Source organism: Talaromyces rugulosus, chromosome III (genome assembly GCF_013368755.1).
Source record: "Talaromyces rugulosus chromosome III, complete sequence".
Lineage (NCBI taxonomy): Eukaryota > Fungi > Ascomycota > Eurotiomycetes > Eurotiales > Trichocomaceae > Talaromyces > Talaromyces rugulosus.
The window spans coordinates 5,641,675-5,661,281 of record NC_049563.1 but is presented as its reverse complement, the minus strand read 5'-3'; the positions used below and the strand labels follow the sequence as shown (position 1 = coordinate 5,661,281).

General features: G+C 49.4%; 7 protein-coding genes across 7 annotated transcripts; 3 read left to right on the top strand and 4 right to left on the bottom strand.

Annotated features, from left to right (window-relative positions):
• Nucleotides 1-1,569: 1,569 nt before the first annotated feature.
• TRUGW13939_06746 (uncharacterized protein) lies at nt 1,570-2,412 on the top strand (the record flags this gene model as incomplete). The annotated part of the gene is made up of 1 exon (XM_035489894.1): nt 1,570-2,412. The coding sequence occupies one exon, from the start codon at nt 1,570-1,572 to the stop codon at nt 2,410-2,412; it is 843 nt and encodes a 280-aa protein (XP_035345787.1).
• A 564-nt stretch (nt 2,413-2,976) lies between these two features.
• On the bottom strand, nt 2,977-4,448 carry TRUGW13939_06745 (uncharacterized protein; the record flags this gene model as incomplete). The annotated part of the gene is made up of 2 exons (XM_035489893.1): nt 2,977-3,033; nt 3,093-4,448. The coding sequence occupies 2 exons, from the start codon at nt 4,446-4,448 to the stop codon at nt 2,977-2,979; spliced, it is 1,413 nt and encodes a 470-aa protein (XP_035345786.1).
• Nucleotides 4,449-7,652: 3,204 nt separating this feature from the next.
• On the top strand, nt 7,653-9,381 carry TRUGW13939_06744 (uncharacterized protein; the record flags this gene model as incomplete). The annotated part of the gene is made up of 2 exons (XM_035489892.1): nt 7,653-7,725; nt 7,790-9,381. The coding sequence occupies 2 exons, from the start codon at nt 7,653-7,655 to the stop codon at nt 9,379-9,381; spliced, it is 1,665 nt and encodes a 554-aa protein (XP_035345785.1).
• Nucleotides 9,382-9,981: 600 nt separating this feature from the next.
• Nucleotides 9,982-11,998, bottom strand: TRUGW13939_06743 (uncharacterized protein; the record flags this gene model as incomplete). The annotated part of the gene is made up of 7 exons (XM_035489891.1): nt 9,982-10,355; nt 10,411-10,781; nt 10,835-11,164; nt 11,241-11,447; nt 11,514-11,637; nt 11,709-11,842; nt 11,901-11,998. The coding sequence occupies 7 exons, from the start codon at nt 11,996-11,998 to the stop codon at nt 9,982-9,984; spliced, it is 1,638 nt and encodes a 545-aa protein (XP_035345784.1).
• Nucleotides 11,999-12,571: 573 nt separating this feature from the next.
• On the top strand, nt 12,572-13,775 carry TRUGW13939_06742 (uncharacterized protein; the record flags this gene model as incomplete). Its single annotated transcript, XM_035489890.1, has 3 exons — nt 12,572-12,830; nt 13,289-13,583; nt 13,664-13,775. 3 exons carry the CDS (start codon nt 12,572-12,574, stop codon nt 13,773-13,775), a joined length of 666 nt encoding a protein of 221 aa, XP_035345783.1.
• Nucleotides 13,776-14,549: 774 nt separating this feature from the next.
• On the bottom strand, nt 14,550-14,990 carry TRUGW13939_06741 (uncharacterized protein; the record flags this gene model as incomplete). Its single annotated transcript, XM_035489889.1, has 2 exons — nt 14,550-14,771; nt 14,820-14,990. 2 exons carry the CDS (start codon nt 14,988-14,990, stop codon nt 14,550-14,552), a joined length of 393 nt encoding a protein of 130 aa, XP_035345782.1.
• Nucleotides 14,991-15,891: 901 nt separating this feature from the next.
• Nucleotides 15,892-19,278, bottom strand: TRUGW13939_06740 (uncharacterized protein; the record flags this gene model as incomplete). The annotated part of the gene is made up of 3 exons (XM_035489888.1): nt 15,892-17,878; nt 17,933-18,826; nt 18,875-19,278. The coding sequence occupies 3 exons, from the start codon at nt 19,276-19,278 to the stop codon at nt 15,892-15,894; spliced, it is 3,285 nt and encodes a 1,094-aa protein (XP_035345781.1).
• Between the last annotated feature and the right edge of the window lie 329 nt (nt 19,279-19,607).

Here is a 19,607-nt window from a genome sequence, read left to right as displayed (position 1 = left end):
TGTGGAGGGCAAAGCCAACAAACAGGACGGAGAAGTCGGCTGCGATTATTATTATACACAGAACGAGCGCAGAGTCAGCGGACCCTTTTTAAAAGAGGTCTGGATTCGACTCAGCTTTAAGGAAATGGCACGGTGACTATTTTAGGGGTCAGCAGTAGTAATAATTACATGGCACAGCGCTGCTAACAAATCAGCGGTCGTATAATCCCCTAGTCGCAAGCCAACGTAGGATCTGGTGATATGGTTCGTCGGTTAGGCCTTAGTGTGTTGGCTCAGCCACTACAAGCGTGCATGAGAAATGTCTGGTCCTGAAACCAGGTGAAACGAGCTAGCTTTAAAAAATAATAATAAAGTGGTTGATTCTTCTCGCACACCCCGGGTTTTGTTCACGCTTGTCGGCCTTATTAATATTATTGGCCACAGCGTGAGTAGGAAAAGAAGGCCACCACGTAGCAAGTTGGCAATCGGATTATACATGTCCACAAAAATCTGCGCAAGTAATTGCGCCAAGACAGCAAGACGGTGTGCCAAGACAGCAAGAAACAGTGTGCCAGCAAACGAAATTTCCAAGCAAACCTTGGAACCAGGACTGTCAAGGCGAGTTGTGCTCGGCTGCCTCAGGTAGCGACCTCCTGACACCTTGATGTAGTGCTAGTTCATATACCCTAGCACGAACAGGTTAACAAGTTATCCCTCTTCTTGAACGAACTACGGTCCCAGCCAACAATCTTACCAGCATTCCGGAATATACCGGCGGGCAGGGGAAAAATACGCTAAAAGAATCCAGGTCTTGCCAAGAAGAGTTTAATAATTAATCGACTTTTCGATCGTATTTTCGCTTTCCAGACGGAGCACCGGAAAGAGGCTGAGCTTCAGGATCTGATGCACGTACCTTGAACAAGGCACTTGGCCGTTTGGAACCAGTACCGCTCGTTGCCAGGCCCATGGTTTTATAAAGGAACATTTGAACGATATCAACGAAAGTAGCGTATAAAGCAGCACGGCTATTTTAGCATGACAACTACACCGGCTGTTTCAACGAAAAAGAGCAGCAGCGATTATACTGTCAGCTGATGTATTAATATATAGATATTTTGTTTTGGATCAAGTCGAGATGTCGGACATGGTTAACCCGAATTGAAAAGTATCAAGACCACTCACAGGATATTACATGTACTTCAAAGATGCGGGGTAATAATTTTCCATAAATGACATCTGGACATCCACAAAAGGTCTAAAATAGGCTAGTAATTCTTCACGATCCAAACTCCGTACAGCCGAACTCACTAAAATAATGCGGAGTAGTCGCTATGATGTTAACTCTACGGCAGTCCCTGTTTGTGTCCGAGTTGACGACACTCCAGCCGTCACTCGCGAGATATAAGTGGCGGAAATAAATCTACAGACAGTATAAATGTGACCAAATATAAAATCCACTACTGCTTTGAACGTTGATGTTGTATATATACCTGATACTCTTCATAAATAGTGAGAAAATTCGAGGAATCACCCACCCACCATAGCTAGGTTTGTTCAAAAAGTCACATGCTCAAATTCAAGTTTGTCAACATGCTGCCTTTGTATCTCATCTGGTTTTTCAACGTGGCTAGTGTGCACGTATACGGTACTCCGCTATCAATGCCAAGTTTCCCCCAGCGAGAGACCATGAAGCCCCCAATCTTTCTTCTCGCGGGCGACAGTACTACGGCCACTCAGTCCTCCGGGGGAGGAGGCTGGGGTGATGGTTTCCTCAACACCACGCTGTTTAATGGTGCATGCGGGGTAAACTATGGTCACGATGGCGCCACGACAGTGAGTTTCCGCAACGGCGGAGACTGGGATAATGTCCTCGAGAGAGCACAAAACAGCAGCTCGCGCCACGATCCATACATCACCATTCAGTTCGGACACAATGACCAAAAGGCTTCTGCCAACATATCCATTGAAGAGTATACTTCGAATCTGGAGCAATTCGTCGATGAAGCAAGAGCTGCCGGGGCAACGCCTATCCTCGTTACGCCACTTTCGCGACGAAATTATGAAAATTCCACCACAGGTACGTCAAGTATCATTCAGGATCTTGCAAACCAGACGGTGGCCACCATACAGGCAGCAGAAAACAGAGGCTGTAGCTGGGTGAACCTGAATGCTGCCAGCACGGAATATCTTAACCGTATCGGACCAACGGACGCGTTCACGTACAACCTTATCTCCACAGACCACACGCATTTGAATTCGGAGGGAAGCATCGTCTTTGGCAATCTTATGGCGGATCTTATCTTGGAGGACTTTGCTGAGTTGGGCCATCAGGCATATATCAAAGTCAATGGAACGTTGACGGCAGATTTCCTCGCGGGAAAATATTACTATCCGCAAATAGGCGATCAGCATATGCCACAATGTCAATCTTGAAGTCAAAAAAGAGCGAGATTTTCAAAACTGTTATGGATTAACTCCTTCCAGCCTAGTTGGATGGCAGGAGAAGACCCCAAATTACCCCTGTACGCGTCACTTGATAAGAGATAATTTCTTTTGAATTTTTAAGGCCGGCGACTTTTTAGGTTTTTATGCAATCTACTGCAACTAGTAAATGTTGTGCGGGGTCCTTTATATCTTGCCTTGTCAGCAATCGAACCTCGTTGTGTTTGGTGATAAGGCTGACTGACATTCGACTGTCAGGCCGTTTCGGCAGCTAAATAGTATTATCGTTTTAGAAAAACATCCCCTCGTTCTTGAATTTAGTGATTTGGTTATACGATTAATCCGAGAACTGAACCAACTTCATTGTAGTTTACAGAAAAGAAATGTTTGATTAAGGGTATGGATGATAAGCATGTTGAACGCGGCTCCTGTTCCATCTAAACCGTATATATATATGCATGGTCGAGGTGAAAAAAATCAAGGGAGAAAACGCTAAAGCTAAGATGCTAAAGAAGGTCGAAAGAGAAAAAAAAGGGCGCTTATGGTTTAGGGCGCTTATGGTTTACCGCAAGAGAAAACACCTCGGACGGTTCCGTCTCTATAGTTGTTGATCTATTGAAGAATTCATTAGCGGCGCGAGAATGCAAGGTTACTGGGACAAGGACACTTACAATGTCATCGATACTCGAATAAGTACCGGCCACCAGTGTGATCAAACCGATGACGAAGGTCAGGGCATTGATAAAAGAAAGAGCCAGGTTTTTCCTGGACGAGTTCCACTTGCCCTCGCGAATGAGCATAAACCACATCAAAGACGGGAAGTAGAAAGTGAAGCCAGAGATGAACAGGGCAGACGAGATGGAGAGCAGGTCAGTGAAGAAGGGAATGACTTCGGCGATGATGAAGGCGAGGACGGTGATGACGGCAATGAGAGCAACCCATGTAATCCATCCCATCTTGGAGTTGATGAATCGGATGGGGGAGTTCTTGTAGATGCGACCATGAACCATGCGACCCAGGACGGTTCCGTTGATAGAGCCACTGATGAAAATGACAGGCAGGGCAACGCCGAAGGCGATTTTCGCGAGGACGTTGCCGGCTGACAGCAGAGCGGGACTCTCGACATCGGCGCCGACAAAGGCGTAGACCAGAGCACCGGTGACAGTGTAGATGATGATTTCGATGATTCCCAGGGTCCAGATGGACTTGACGTAGTCCTTGGGGGTGTGCATTTCGTCCATGAAGGAGAACTGGCACATGGCAAAACTATATGCAAAGATGATGTTGGAGACGGCGATGAAACCTTCGGTAAAGGTGGTGCCTTCTTTGGGCCAGGCTTGCCAGTCGACGGCCGACAGGCCACCAAGAGCATTGGTGCTGTCCACGCCGGTGCCAATGATGGTGATGCCAATGGCAATGACGATGGAGGCAAAGTCGACGTAGCCGAGAATGGCGACTTCGGCGAAACTGGGGGGCAGGGCAACGAGGAAGAGGATGATGGCGGAGATGACGCCCCAGACGACACCGCAGAGGCCGCTGTTGGTAATGGTCATGAAGGCGATGGTGCCGGTGAGACAGTGGGAGCCGACCAGGAACAAGAGCTGCAGACCGAGCATGACGTTGATGATCTCGTAGCCCCAGCGGCCGAACATGAGCGTGCCGGCGTCGGGGTAGTGGGCAACCTGCGGGAACTTCAACTTGACCTGGCCGACGACGTAGCTGGTGTAGATGGCGATGAGACCCAGGCCGATGGAGCAGATGACGCCGGGAACCATGCCCAGGGTCGCGAACGACGAAGGAATGGAGAGACTACCCAGCGCGATAGCCTCGACAATCAGCACGACGGTGAGGCGCTTCCAGCCCAGGCGGTTGAACTTCTGGTGGCCGTTGCGCTCCTGCTCTGTCATCTCGCCGATCTCCTGGTCGTACAGGGGAGGAGCAACCAGGCCGTCGGCCTTTTTCTCGGAGGCGTCGACCATGGTCTTGCTGGGCTCGTAGTCGGAGGAGATGTTGTCTGAGGAAGTCATTGTGGGCGAGAGCTGGGGAGTAGTTGATGTAGTGGAGGAGGAGGAGGAGGAGGAGGACGAGCACGAGCACGACAGGAGAGGGAGAGACAGGAAGGCACGTCGTGGTCGCACGAGGAAGGAGCAGGCTGAGACAAGACAGGCAGACAGACAGGCAGACTTCTAGAAGAACGACGTTCCTTCCCCGGCCTATATAAGACCAAAGACGCACACGAGCGGCTTCGGAAGGCACTCTCTGCCGTTTTGGGGCTGCGATAGCCGGCTGCGCGCGCTGATTGGCGGTGGCGATGCCAAGCTGCAGGATCGGCCTGTAGCCATGCTCAATTGGGCTAGGTGGCGCTACCTTAAGCCGCCTGCCGGTGGGGCACATGTGGGGAACATCCCTGTCGTCGAGCCAACCAAGGCCTGCAGCAGTGCGTGGCTGGCCCCACTGATCCACCGGCTAGCCGGATGGCGCGCGGCCAGTGGCTGGGCAGGGTCGCATTTGGGTCTGCCGGTTCGGCGCAATCGGGCCAAGCGCAGGATCGCGGTCGCACCGGCCAATGGCGCACTCGCGGCGCCGCTGGACAACGCCCCGTTGCGGTTAGCGCGGCCAGAGAACACGCCCGATCGGGACTGGCGCATCTCGAATCGGGAACCCCTTGAACGAAATTGCTGATCCTGCCACATGGGCCTCAGATAACGCCGCTGCCTCTCTGTGGTCGGCCCTGCGGTATTTGATAGCGACCGTAGCATTCCTGCTCCTGCAGCGCCCCATTAGTGCGCTGGTCAACAACCTACGTACACGGTTCAACCAACTGCTACCTACAACAACTACGGCAGCGCCGGCGCGTATCAGCCTGATAGAGCACATGCGGTGTGCTGTGCTCTGCCAATCTCTGCCCGTCTTGCTCGTTCCAATTTCCTGCCATCAGTAATATGTAATATTAATAGTAATGCGCCTGATAATAAAGCTTGATAATACAAGATCGGCCCGAGGCTTAGCCTGAACTGACCCGATTGGCGGCTGTCCCAAAATGGCCGCCTCTTAGGGCTAGGGCTGCCGTGTTTTTCTCTTCCATCGCCACAAACTCCCCCATCCGGCAAAAAAAAAACCCTCACCGTCGCACCATTCTTTACGTAAGGCTTGTCAGAAGATGCGGGGAAGCAGTCTAGATACTTCCCCAGCTTCTAGATCTGGTAATTTGAGGGAAATATCCCAAACAGGCAAGTCTTACTTAATTCCTGCGCACAGCGCGCGCGCATCCCCGGGTATTCACGGTTTGCCTGTGGATATTTCCTGCACTGACAAGTTACAACCCCAGACTGCCCATTATTTATTAGTGCGGGGAACTCCACCTCGTAGTAGCTGTCGAGGATAGCAATGTAACCATGAGGTTCTAATTAGGTAATGGTCTCTGCTATTTGGCATGCTGCTCCCAAATGATAATTACCCGGCGGCCCCTGTAGGAGCATAGCGTCTGAGTAAGAAGAAAATCCTTTCTTTAAAAGACCATGAAATCATGGCTTTGACGTTCTAGGAAAACTTTAACGAAATTAATCTTCGGAATGACCATGAGACATGCTTATCCTTGTGCGCTGTGATGTTATACAGAAATTTAGATCTCCCATGTTAGGGCAAATTGCAAGAAACTTTATTTTTCCCGATAACGGCACGCCGGATGTAGACGTTTTTCTAACGTTTTCCTTGAATTATCTTATTTATTTCAAGGTCTGCTGGTAATACTATTTTATTACGTCACCTTGTTCTAGTTAATTATGGGTTTCGTCAACTGGTCAACTGGTAGTTTCTGTCCCGCGTCAACGTATCGACCTAGAGGAATATATACATTCCGAGTCGCACACTTGGAAGGTATGCATCATAAATGAGTACCAGTCATTTTTCGCATCATAATAAACATTAATGTGACTAGAGTATATACACCGTGCTCATATCAATTAATTAATTGATATGGTTAATAACGATTAACTCCAGGTCTATTTAATACCGCATATCTGTCTCAATTTCAAATGTTGCTCGCCAGTCGCGTGGAAGCAACTTTGAAACTAAGAAAATCGCTTTATTAAGCGATCCAGACACAAGTCCTATAATTATAGAAATAGGATATTCAATTACAAGTCAGGTTTTCGATTTCAAGTGGTTTTCACGGTCAAATTTCTCGCTGTCGATCATCTTCATCGACCATACGCGGAGGCGGTACATACTACATATATATAACACCACTATTTACATGCAAGGCCACAACATTTATCAATTCCAGTCAATGTTGTTGCACAGCGACCGAACGAGACGCATCAAATACCAGCATTGAAGCATGTTGATTATTCAAGTCGAAAACATCTCATAGTCAATTTAATATACGTGATTACATATATAGCAGTGTTGTAAAAAAGGTACCGAGCCACCAGCGCTCCAGGGAAGTTGAAAATATCGACAAACCAGTTCAATGTTGACGTCAATAGATATCTAGGGCAACTGTTAGAGCAGCGCTGCGTGGTAATAATATCGACCCGTTGGCAAAGTCCTGAGTACTGAAATGTCGAAGGATCAGCACAAAGGTGTAGTTTAAGAATATTCTTGTTGTTAAGTTGGCAAGTCGACAGGTGAACGAACAACCGAATCGCGTAGAAGCCCGCTAGAACATTCGTGCCGTCATGTTGCGATTCTAGTGGTATTTTTATTTTTATCCGAGCTGATCTTTACCCAGTATAGAGCGAGCAGAAGATACGATTGTAGTCACCACCAACACCACGGAGAACGGACGTGCAGTTTTGGCTCCGTCTCCGCTTTCCGTCTACACCCCGAATCCGACTTTTGCTCTACTCCATACTGTGTATATGCCGTCGCTGTCCGCTGTACGGCTCTCAAGCCGTTACGGACGTAAGTGCAGGTCCAGCTAAGCTCACATAGGCTCGGCAGATTATCCGCGATCGCCGTGCTGTCTTCTCGCGGTCGCGGCCGCTTGAGAAACCCTCCGCTCCGGACTCTCCAAGTTCCACCGCGCTGTATCCAGCCCAGCTCAGCTAACTTATGAGCTGGTCCGCATTGTTATTTTATAGCTGGCGGACCGGACGCGTGAACGGAGCGGGCCTTTGAACTTTGAGCGCGCTCTTTGTGACTGCCGAGACTCACCGTCATTGCTTTTAAATATCTATCCCGGATAAGCAATTTGACTTCACTATCTGACATCGACTACAAGACCCACAATGAGCGACTCACAGACGCATCCTACCCGCAAGATTTTGCTCGTGGTGACTACGGGAGGATTCACTCATGCCTGTAAGAAAAAGGGCCAGACGTAGAAGATAAAGACTGCCCCGCTAACAATTTCTCTCCTCACCAGCTCCCGTGTTCGAGATAGGCAGAGCCCTGGCGGCGCGAGGCCACACCGTTGAGTTCGCGACCTTGGAAGGACAGGAGCGCTGGATCAAGGGCTATGGCTTCATCTCCAAGGTCCATCTCCTGGGCCCGGGGCCGACCCACGAGCAGCTGGACGCCCATTACCTGCGCATGCGCGAGTGGGACATGAACCAAGGCATCAGTGGCTCCATGAAGTCCAAGTTCATGTTCGACTCGTTTTGGCCGCAGAGCTATCACGGCCTCAAGGCTATCATGGAGGACCCGGCCAACCGTCCGGACACCATGGTCGCCGACTTCTTCGTCGATGCCGTCAAGGACATCTACAACGAGTACAACCTGCCCGTCAGCACCGTCTGGCCACAGATGCCTTTCCTCATGATGCCTTGCTCGTACATCCCCGGTCAGCCTGGCTTCCAGATCGACGGCACCCTCACCTCGGAAACCGCCTCCCTGTGGCTGCGCATCAGAAACGAACTGGTCGTCGTATGGGGCTTGCCAACCATCATCAAATGGATCAAGTGGACCAACCAGATGCGCGAACGCGAGGGCGTCAATTACCCGCCGCATCGCATCCAGAAGCCCGACTATCTGATCTTTGTGAACTCCTTCTTCGGCCTGGAAATCCCTCGAGACCTTCCCCCGACTGCAGCTCCAGTCGGCCCGTTGCTGGCTCCCGACTACCCCCCGTTGGACGCCGAATGCGAGAACTTCTTCAAATCCCACAAGTCCGTCATCTACATCGCGCTGGGAACGCACATTATCCTGACCAACAAGGATGCCGCTAAGATCATCAACGGCTTGCTGCGCCTGCTGGAAGACAAATTGATTGACGGAGTGATCTGGGCCGTCGGCCAAAGTGGTCGTCAGGACCTGGATCTCAACCACACCTTTACCACAACCACCGAAAAGGGCCAGAAGACGCTGCGCTTGCGCGACATGCTCAACGGAGGCGACCCGGATTGGCTATTCTCTCTCTTCGCCCCTCAGCGCGCTATTTTGGACAGCGAGTCGACCAAGATCTACTTTACCCACGGCGGTGGCTCGAGTGCCAACGAGGGTCTATTCCACGGCAAGCCTATGCTGTCCATGGGCATCTTCATGGACCAAATCGCCAACACCGCACGCCTGGTTAGCGGCGGCGTCGCCGAATCGCTGAACAAGTTCACCTTCACCTCGGACGAGCTGTACACCAAGGGTAAGAGGATTCTCGCTGATGCAGAAGGAACATATTATCGAAACGCCTTGCGTCTGCAGCGCATTGCGCGCGTCGCATCTCGCCGCAAGGAGCATGCTGCCGACCTGGTCGAAGAGCTGATGTATGACAACGAGCTGCGATTCAAGGATGGACGCGAGCTGCGGCCCATGCACCTCCAGACCGCCGACATGCGCATGCCGACCTACAAGGCCAAGAACTGGGACATGTACGCCGTCGTGACTCTCGGCTTGGTGGCTGTCACTGGATCCACAGTGTTTGCTGGAAAGCTGCTGTGGACTCATCGCGAGTCTGTTGTGGGCTTGGTTCAGTCATCCATTGTGGCAAGCCGTCAATTTGTTCAGAATGCGCTTCGGAATTAGCTGTACTTTTAGTAGACTACCTTTTGTTTTTCTTCGTCTTCCAAGCACGCAAGTGATAAATCTCCTACTCTTGGTTAAACGCCTTTTCTCGCGTTTTTTTAAATACATATATACAAAATTTACTACATACATAGCCCTGAAATCAATAGATGAGTGAAATGTGCACGTGCTGAACATCATACACGTGTAGACAGTAATATTTTATATCCATGATCGGCTAATGCGAATTGATTACCTATATAACTTGCACATGTGGACTTGCGTGACGTAGACAATAAGATATAGAAGTAATTGTATCCATCAGCTGGCTCTAATGCGACTTGAAAACCATATGTACATAAATATGCGGTGTAACCTATCCAAAATAACAGAAAGTAAAAGAAACCAGACAGGTCATGTCGTACCCACACCGCAATTGAACGCTTCAAAATCAAATGATCTAAATTGGAACAAACCCAGTAGCAAAACTCGGATAACATGCACGAGGTAGGAAAAGCAAAGAGCCAATCATTCCGCTAGTTTCATGGTCGTATGTAGAAAAGAGGGGTGCCCTCCTAGCATCAAGCAAGGAGCAATACGTGGCAAAAATAATGTAAAAAATTAGTTTTCCGTGTCCGTATGGTTTCCCAACCCCAAAAGAGTTCCTTGAACGATGGAAATCGGACGTCTGCGGACCTGCCGCGTTCTTAGGAGGCCCAACACGATGGCAGCAACCATACCGACGGAAGCAAAAGCAAGGAGAGCGCGAAACTGATTGTTGTAACTCTTCGAGTAAGCCTGTTTGACCTGAATCCCCTGGGATTCAGTCAGAGATGTGAGGTTGACCGATGAATTGAGCACCGCAGTGACTTGGCTCGGGCCCAGAAAGGCGGCGAGTGAACTCTTCAGGTCGGAATGAAGCACGGTAGAGCAGACAGCGAGGCCGACGCAGCCTCCCAGAGTTCGAGAAGTGTTATTGGCGCCCATGGCAGAAGCTAAAGTCGATTATCAGAACAAAGTATCGAGACGGATATACAGATTAAAACATACCTAAATCGGCATCATTAAATTCCGTCTTCAGCATCATGATGAGCGGTGGCATCATGAATCCTGACCCCGCGGCCAAAACCACCTCGTATCCGTATACTTCAGGGCTGAGGCTTGTTGCACCTGATGGAATACTCCCAATCAAGGCTACACCGACCACGGTCAGCGCTGCCCCGGCCATCATGAGGTAAATGGCACTCTTCTGAGCTTTTCCGAGCACCACACCGCACACTATAGAGAATAGCGGAGATACAATCGTAAAGGGGAGTAGGTGAATGCCGGCGCTCATCGGAGACATTCCGTCGACGGCTTGGAAACGTTGGGGGAGGAGAACAATAGACGCGTAGAAACACACGCCGAGGCAAAACATGGTCCTGTAGATTGGTAAGCAATGTTAACGCAGAATTCCTGAGCCATGGGTGCTTACAATAAGTTGAGGCATAGCTTCGGACTCTTCAAAAGCCGGATGGGAAGAATAGGCTCTTGCTGAGACCGATTCTGTACCCATCTTTCGTAAGACACAAAGGCAATCAGACTGACACCACTACCGACGAGAGTGCCGATGATCGTACCACTTCCCCATCCATACGAATCACCCCCTTCTTCCAAGGCAAATACCAGCAACGTTGGCCAGGCCAGGGACAGGAGACCACCAATAACGTCCACTCGTCGGAGATTTTGCTTGTCTAAGATCTTTTCGCCTAACCCGGGGATACCGGGGATGACGAATGCAAGTGAAAGAACGATACCGGGTCCGCTATAATTGTGAGCTTAGTGACTGTCTTAATTTTTTTTTCTCTTCTTGGCTAACCAGCAGGCTCGGCATGTCTTACTTGATGAAGAAGACCCAGCGCCACGTTGTGTTATCGACAATTACTCCTCCAAGAATGGGCCCGAGGAGACTGGCAATGGCAAAGACGGAACTCAGAATACCAGTGTAGAGGCCAATTTTGTCGACAGTGATGATTTTGGTGATGATGACGAACACGGTAGAGTAGATACCAGAGCCGCCGATACCTTGCAATGCGCGAAAGATGATCCTATGGGACAAAGAAGAGAACAAAAGGTTAGATGATGCTGCCGATCAAGTATCACAGGGTTCATACAGTTGATTCATTGTTTGTGCGGCACCGCAGGCCATCGAAAAGACCAGAAAGAGTACTTGGGCCAAAATGAGTAAACTTTTTTGCCCGAAAATATCGGTTAATTTGGAGAAGAGCAGGAGAAATCCTAGCAGGCACACTGCTGGTCAGCAAGTCTTGGGCATGAGGTTGGACTGCAGCATGTTCATGTTGATTTACCATTGTATGTGAGCAAATAGGCGACAACAATCCACGTGGACTCACCCAGGCAGTCTAGATCACTTGAAATCTTGTTTAGGGCCGTTGCAACAATCGTGGTTTCCAATGCCGACAGGAAAAGGCATGTCCATAGTCTGGTGTGTTTTTGTTATATATTGCACGTGAACCACAATAACAGCAGATGGAACACACCCGACCATGCACATAAACATCCGAAGATTTGAAATTTTGGAGGGGTCGAGCTGAGTCGATTTTGTGACTTTTCCGTGGCTATCGAAATAGTTCCCCATTTTCAGATGCTGGACGGGAATCGTCCAAGGCAATTATGAAAAGAACAATAATGATGGAATCAAGGGAAAAAAAGAAAAAGCAACACGGCATTCCTAAAGTAGTAACTTACGAGTAAACGAGAGTTGTATCTAATTATTTCACGAGGCGATCCTCTAAATAGCAGTTGGACGCATGGCTCGCACAGCGCGCTTTGTGGGCTGCGGGTGCAGTAAAGTAAGTAACAGCACAATAATAAGAATACTATTACTGCCGATGATAGCTTCCTCGTACAATTTACATCGCCTTAGTTCCTTGACCATAGTTAGGGCGGCCGGAAAAGGATCACGCGAGAGGGCTCCTTTTCCGGGCTGCATGCAGGACGAGAAACTCGCTGAATAACCAGATTAGCATTAGGCTGAGTAGAAAGAATTAGCATGTGCGCGCGCCGTTTGTTGGCTTGGGGAAATGTGATATCGTGATAGTATCATCTCCGCTGCCGTCGGAGTCTACAAGTCTCCGTTTGTATCCGTTCGAGACCCACAACAGTTATCACGATCACCACCAGAACAGAATATATTAATTATTAATAAACGATGCTTCCACAATCAGACCAACCACCCCGCGTCGCCATCATTGGTGCAGAGCCCGGCGGGCTTGTGCTGGCCAAGCTGCTTCGCGATGACCCCCGGTTCGAGCGAGGCTCGCCCGAGGTCAAGGGAGCCTCTTTGACCGGCTTTCGCATTCTCACCACGCCGGATATTCTCGACTCGCTCCGGAGCCAGCTGCCCGCCGATTTCCGGGCCCTGCTGGACAAGACCGTGGGCCTCTCGCAACCGAATGGCAACCGATTGTGTTTTATGGACGAGAGGTGCTAGGTGAAGTGCCGGCTGGACGTCCCTGTGTCCCGGAACATTTCCAGAGTCTCTAGGTGGAAGCTCCGTAGGGCTTTGTTGTTATGCTATGCTGAATTTATCAAGTTTGGCCACGTGTTAACTTTCTTACGAGGTCGACGGCACCAACGGCGTCAAGGTGTACTTTGCAGCCGGCTAGTCTGTCCACTGCGACCTCCTCGTCAGGGCCGACGGCGTTGGATCTAGAATTAGCAAACAGCTTCTACCTGACAGTGACAGAAGTAGCACTGGCGTGACAATCATCTACTTCAAGGCCCCATTCACGCCAGAGACTGAGGCGACGATCCCATGGGGATATGGGGTACTGGTAATACTATTGATCCCATGCTCCATTCAAATAGTTATGAGCACGTAGCTGACTTATTCGTTATGAAACAATGCTTGTCGCATATTACAAAGATGTAGAGAAGCTCTTTGGCCCCTACGATCTAGAGAAAATCGACCCAGAAGACTCCTTTCTCATGCTCGGTATGGGGTCTTACACCAATGAATTCGTCAATCAAAGCAAGCACCGCGACGAGATGACGCCGGAAGAATTGAAGGAAGAATGCCTGGATCGAGCCCGCGGTTGGCATCCTCTTCTGCGGGCCGTGCTGGCTATTAGTGAGCCTAGCTCTGTTTTTTATCTCGCACATCAAAATTCAAGACCCTATCGAACCTTGGGAAACTGGCCCAGTGACGATCCTGGGCAATGGTACTCATAGGTAGGTCTTCTGATTGATGCCATGATACTTTTTGCTGGCAAGACTGTGTGACTAACGTATGCGATTAAAGCATGACTCCGTACCTGGGGCAGGGTGCAACCAACGCCATAGTCGATGCCATGACTCTTGCCGAGAAGCTGAAATCGGCCCAGCATGGGAATGAGGAAGAAAGGAAACAATAGACTGTCACAGAACGTGTGGGCGACTATGAAAGTTCGATGCTGAAGCGAGGCAATGCAGTGATGTACGCTCTGCACGTCGTCTACGCGTTGGGAAGCACACCTTGGCGAGCGTGGTTCCGTAACCTAGCACTATCGTTTTGGGATCTATTGATGCCTCATCCAACCGATGTGATAGAACCATTTCCTGGTGTGTTATTCATTACTATCTTCTCGCCCTTTCAACCAAGTGTGGCTAACTTGACCCCAATTATAATCGTTTACAATGAGTTGCTTAAAAAGGACAATTAGAAGAGTTGTCCAGTACTTCTATGACGTAGATTGGTTTTGTACGAACTACATGTACGAATTGATACGGATTATCTTTTAACGTCAAATGCCGGTAGTTCATCTGGGTTATGTTTACACGAGTTCGCCACCAATAAGCATGCATGTACAATGGTATGATCTATGGTTCTATATATGTAACCAAACCTGCCCCCACACCAACTACACAGCACTCATTGCACTATCTATGCCGCGTTTGATGGTAACGAAGTGAAACTTAGGATAGACATCTTGAACTGATATGGGATTCCCATAAGTTGGCGATGCCCCTATAAGTTACAACTAGTAATGCGTACCATGTTAGACACGCGGCATACAGATGGTACTACTATTACTACTAATAATACACATGCCAAGCAGCGCTATGAAATGTCCTCCTCTATCCAACAAACTCCCAATAACAATCCATAAAATACTCGCTAACATATAGTTTCAGCTTCTAGCTAATGTTCACTTCCACACTACAAGCACCATGTTCACAAACTTCTTTCCATTAGGAGCCGATATTTTAGGTGGCTTGGCAGGTAGATTGACAGGAGAACCTTTTTCATATAATTTACTTCCACCGTCTCTGTGCGTGATAATGGTTTCCTCCATAGTGATGATTGTCCGCTCTTTTGGGTAATAATCAAACACCGTGTTTTGAGTCATTCGTATCGGTATAACATGTTCCTAGTGAATGTTAGAGATAAGTATGCCAAAAGTGTAGCCTGCAAGTACCACTTCACGTTTCTTAGATAGCTCCTCCTTGAATTCTCCGACCAACTTGTTTATTTTTGGACCGCCGTATCGTTGACCCCAGGCGTATTTGTCTCCAACAAGGGCTTCATCACTAAATTCAACGATCATATTTGTGACCATTTGGTGCAGAGTAGACTCATCCATCGTCATTGTAATAATTTTCGTATCAACATTGAAGAAAGTACGAGGTTTTAAACAAGCGCTTTCATGTAGGAAAGAATATACATCTTGTAAAACCTTTCTGCCCGACTGAGGGACATGGATGTTGCGGGGTAAAAGGGCAGAGTCATATGACTTCCCTTTATTGACAGTTCAACTGTATCAATTGATTAGCTCGAAATCTCATGCTTATCGGCATATGCAAGACCTGCATGATTGACGTATGTATTATGTTTCTACATCTAAACTGAATCTCAACCTTGAATTCTGAAAGTCCCGAAGTAGAAGGATCTGAATTTCATTTATAAGCTACTCTTTGATCGACTTTAGTGCTAATATTATGTTCAAAATATAAGCTAAGTTGGGTTAACCAAAAGTAGCCGAAATACAGGAGTAGAAATTAATTTGTACTCAGCTCCCGTAGGCTGTGTCCGATACTAATGGTTATCTATATAGCTAGATGTACGCTAATTGGTTGGGCCATTAGCGTACGTGACACTTAAGTTAGAGTTTTCTAGGAAATAGTGCCATAAACTATTGTCAATACCCTTTTCTCGTCGACCAAGATTATTTCGGATTGTGCTCCGTATCTTCATTAGGGTTAGGTTACAGGATATGATCGATAGTTCCAGTTCAAGCGTGCCCAGTCGGATGTGGTTAACTGCAGCTGAACACCCTAGTCAGGACTTGCAAACTCATGTCATACGTACTAGCTAGCGTGGGCTCCGAGTCTCTGATTATCAAGGCTCAGAATGTGTCTAGGGCTCGGAAATATACCAAGAGCACGTTGCACGAAGCGACACTGCCCAGAGTCCATCTTTGCAGCAGTGAACAATCAAGCTCCTTCTGTTCGCCTCGTACTTGTCTAGTTATATGAATCCCAAACCGAACTTCAGGACAGCGGTGTTGCCTCGCCCATGCGTTGCTGCAACAGCTCTATAACAGCGCTCTGCTCGTAGGTGGTGGCATAATCCAGTGGTGTCTGACCAAACATATCCTCGGACAAAGGGTTGGCTCCATTCTCAACGAGCAACTGAACCACCGACGTGTAGCCCCACTGGGCGGCGTGCGATAGAGCTGTCTGGCCAAATATATTGTCCTCGATGTCAAGCTTGGCCGTCTTCCTTATCAGTTCCTCGACAACCTTGAAATGACCCTCGCGCGCGGCTCGCAGCAACGGTGTCTGGTCCCATGCGTCTGCCTGGTCAGGATCGAGTCTGAATTCTTGACACAGTACCTTGACGATGTGGTCGTGCCCATTGGTCGCAGCATAGCTCAGTAGTGTTCGACCGTCGTTACAGCTCGTGCTGACAGCTGCTCCTTGCGCAATCAGGTATCGTAACGTCTCTTCGTTTCCTTGCATGGCAGCCCAGCATAGCGGTGTATCTTCATTTATATCCTTGGAATCAACGCCTGCTCCATTTAAAAGCAGCATCTTTGCCACATCCGGACTCTTTGCATGCGTAGAATACGACAAAGGCGTGCGGCCTGTGGCAGATGCTGTGTCAGTTTCCGCGCCGAAACGCAACAGGATCTCGACAGAAGCCACATGGCCGCCCTCCGCCGCATATGTCAGCGGTGTTCGGCCCTTGTCATCCTTGATGTCGACGCCTGCACCGCCATCAAGCAGAAGCCGGACAATCCTTGAATGGCCTTGACCTGCGGCATAAGACAATGCTGTTCGACCATTCCCCTGACTTTTCGCGTCGAGAGACACTGCTGCCGTAAGTAGCACCTTGACAGTATTCTCATGTCCTTTCACTGCACCGTGGATCAAAGGAGTCCAGCCCCAGATGTCCATTGCCTCAGAATCGGCATCTTTACCGAGTAACACCTTTACGATGCGTGTCTTGCCTCTGGCGGCAGCATCATGCAAGGCAGTCCGAAGAAGATGACCTTTGCTATCCACCTGAGCTCCATTTGCAAGCAGGGCCAGTACCACATCAATACATCCATTGTTGGCGGCGTAGTGAAGCGGTGTTGTGCCATCTTTATCGGTGGATACCGCATTGGCTCCCTTTGCCAGCAGTAGCTTGACCGACTCCGTTTGGCCCAGCCCGCAAGCGTACGACAGCGGTGTGCGGCCCTGTCCGTCACCTAGATCCACGTCGCCTTCATGCGTCAAGAGGCTTTCCATAATCTCTTTCATCCCAAAACGAGCAGCCAAGTGCAGTCCTGTGACTTGCTTCGGGATACGTTGGCTGTAGCCAGGTCTCCAACGAGAGGTGTCAAAGTTTGTTGCCTGATTCGCCGCTCGAACAAGGGCATTGCTCCGAAGAAAACCCAAGACTAACTTCGTTGGGATGTCGTCTTTGCGGGCATGATACGCCCAGTTGTGCGCGGCATAGCTGTGTAGCGGGTACTCGACAAGTCGTTCTTCTAGCTGGTCATCCGTGGAGCATGCCCCGCTTTCAAAGATGGGAAAGGAGAGGTAGGTCAGGCAAGTTATTGCGATGTCTCTGTCAGCCCGTGGAAACCAGTCTTGTCGTATGCTCTGCAAGTATTGGTGGGCTGTGCGATGCACGAGTCGGACGACGTCGCTGTCCTTGTCGACAGTGATCAGTCCGGTGCAGACTGACACAATGTCTTCAATCGAGTTCAGGTTTTCTTCATCAAGTTCCCCTGTGCCCTGTTCCACGGCCAGGGCATGCTGTAGTTCCGCTGTAGTCAGCGGTCGTTTGGCGGATACAAGCCATGAGAGGGCCTGTCTGGCAAGCTCCACGCTGTCGGCATCCTGGCCTCGAAGCCGCACCAGTGTCATATTGTATGCGTTGTCATACAATCCAGAGCCTTTCGCGAGGCTGTGCAGAGTAGCTTTGACAGACTTGACGGACTTCTTTCCCACTAGCGAATCAAGATGGAGCTGAGCAAGCAGGAACCTGCAGGCGTGGTCAGCACAAAGCCTGTTGAACCTGTGTTACAGACTAACTCACAGGCCATCAGAAGCTCCGAGTATTTCAGTTTTAACTTGCTCTTGTAGCTCTGGATTTTGCCTCACAACTCGCGGCAGCCGAAACATCTGGCCATTCAAGTACTCCTGCATATCACTGCGATTCGCGCAAATATCGACCGATTTCACGTCGCTAAACTCATGCATGTCATCTGGAACTATCCTTGAGGTTAAGAAGACAGAAGCCGTTGAGCTCTGCTGGATTTTGGTCAGTATTTTCAAGAACGTCGACTGGGACCCATCAGCTGTCTGGCACTCGTCCAGTGCGTCAACAAGAATAAAGACGCGACAGTGCGAAGTCATGACTAATTGTAGGGCTGTTGTGAGCTCATCAACGGACGGTCGCGTTTTGTTCTCCTTGTGGTGGTCGTAGAGTGACTTCACAGTATCCGGGAGCTGCGACTCGCGCCAGCATGCCTGCTGTAGGAGACTTGCGAGAAGTTGCTCTAGGCTTTGCTCATCCTGACGTCCATAATTGAGGTATACATACGCAAGCTTCACCGACGCATCGGAACGGTATTGCTCCTGCAGATGGTGCACGATAGTTGACATGAGGATCGTCTTGCCTACCCCAGGAATCCCCAGACAGAGCAGAGTCTTCGAGCCTGTATCCAGCCACTCGGTAAAGGTAGCTGACTCAAGAAACCATTGCCACGTGCCCTGATGTCGGCGATTGAAGTAGTCGCTCTGCACAAAGGCATGATCCAAACGACTCAGCCAGTCAAGGACTGCTTGTCTCTCTCTAGACGAAGCCTGATCGGTCTGGGCCTTGCGCACTTCGACGAGTTGGACCTCGTTATGCTGAGTGACGGCCAGGATGTCTCGGCTGTCTTCTGCGACATTACGGATGTAGCGATCAACCCCGAGTAAGATTGACCTTGCCATCAACTTAGCCAAGACCATGCACCAGAAAAAGGCTACTCACTGTTGATCGGCCTGCACTGCGAGCATGAAAAGCTCTTTTGCTCCTTGTAGCACTGTGAGTGACGACTTCAACTTGCGATCAAACTTGGGTCCTAGCACAACTCTGTTTATCCGTCCTCCCCTCTCTATGAATTGTTTAATGATATCTAAAGCCTGGCTGCATCGCGAAAGGGCACTTTCGAGGTATTCCAGGCTCACAAGCCTTGCTTCGTTGTCTTCGTGGATCTCGAGGTGGGTCTGGAAGGTCTTGATTGCTCCATTGAAGTCGTACAGCGCGGTGGTCAAAGTTGTGAGCTCCGACGAGCTGAACTCAGACGGACCAATCCATTTCCTGGAGAGCTTCAAGCATGATGCTGTGAGTTGAATGATGGCAACCACGCTCGCCGCGAGTCCAATTTCGGCCATTTTACCAAGATCGGCTGTGACTCCCAGTTGTCTGCCTCACTGATTCAGTTGTTTCCGCTGCTGCCAAGGACCTCCCAGCAGAGTGGCGATCAAGTCAATGTCAGTCAGCCATGATGATATTGAGTTGGGTTGCGTTGACGAGTTGATTGTTTAGAACTGGACCGAGCTGAACTAAAAGCGGGGTCTGGAGACAACCTCAACACCATCGCTCCTAAGCACTAGTAGCAATTTTAAGGTTAAGATTGGCTGTTATCAGTACATTAGGTTGACACCAGTATTGCCTGCGTAATGCCCTATTTTTCTATAAAGACTTTCTTGATGTATACCAC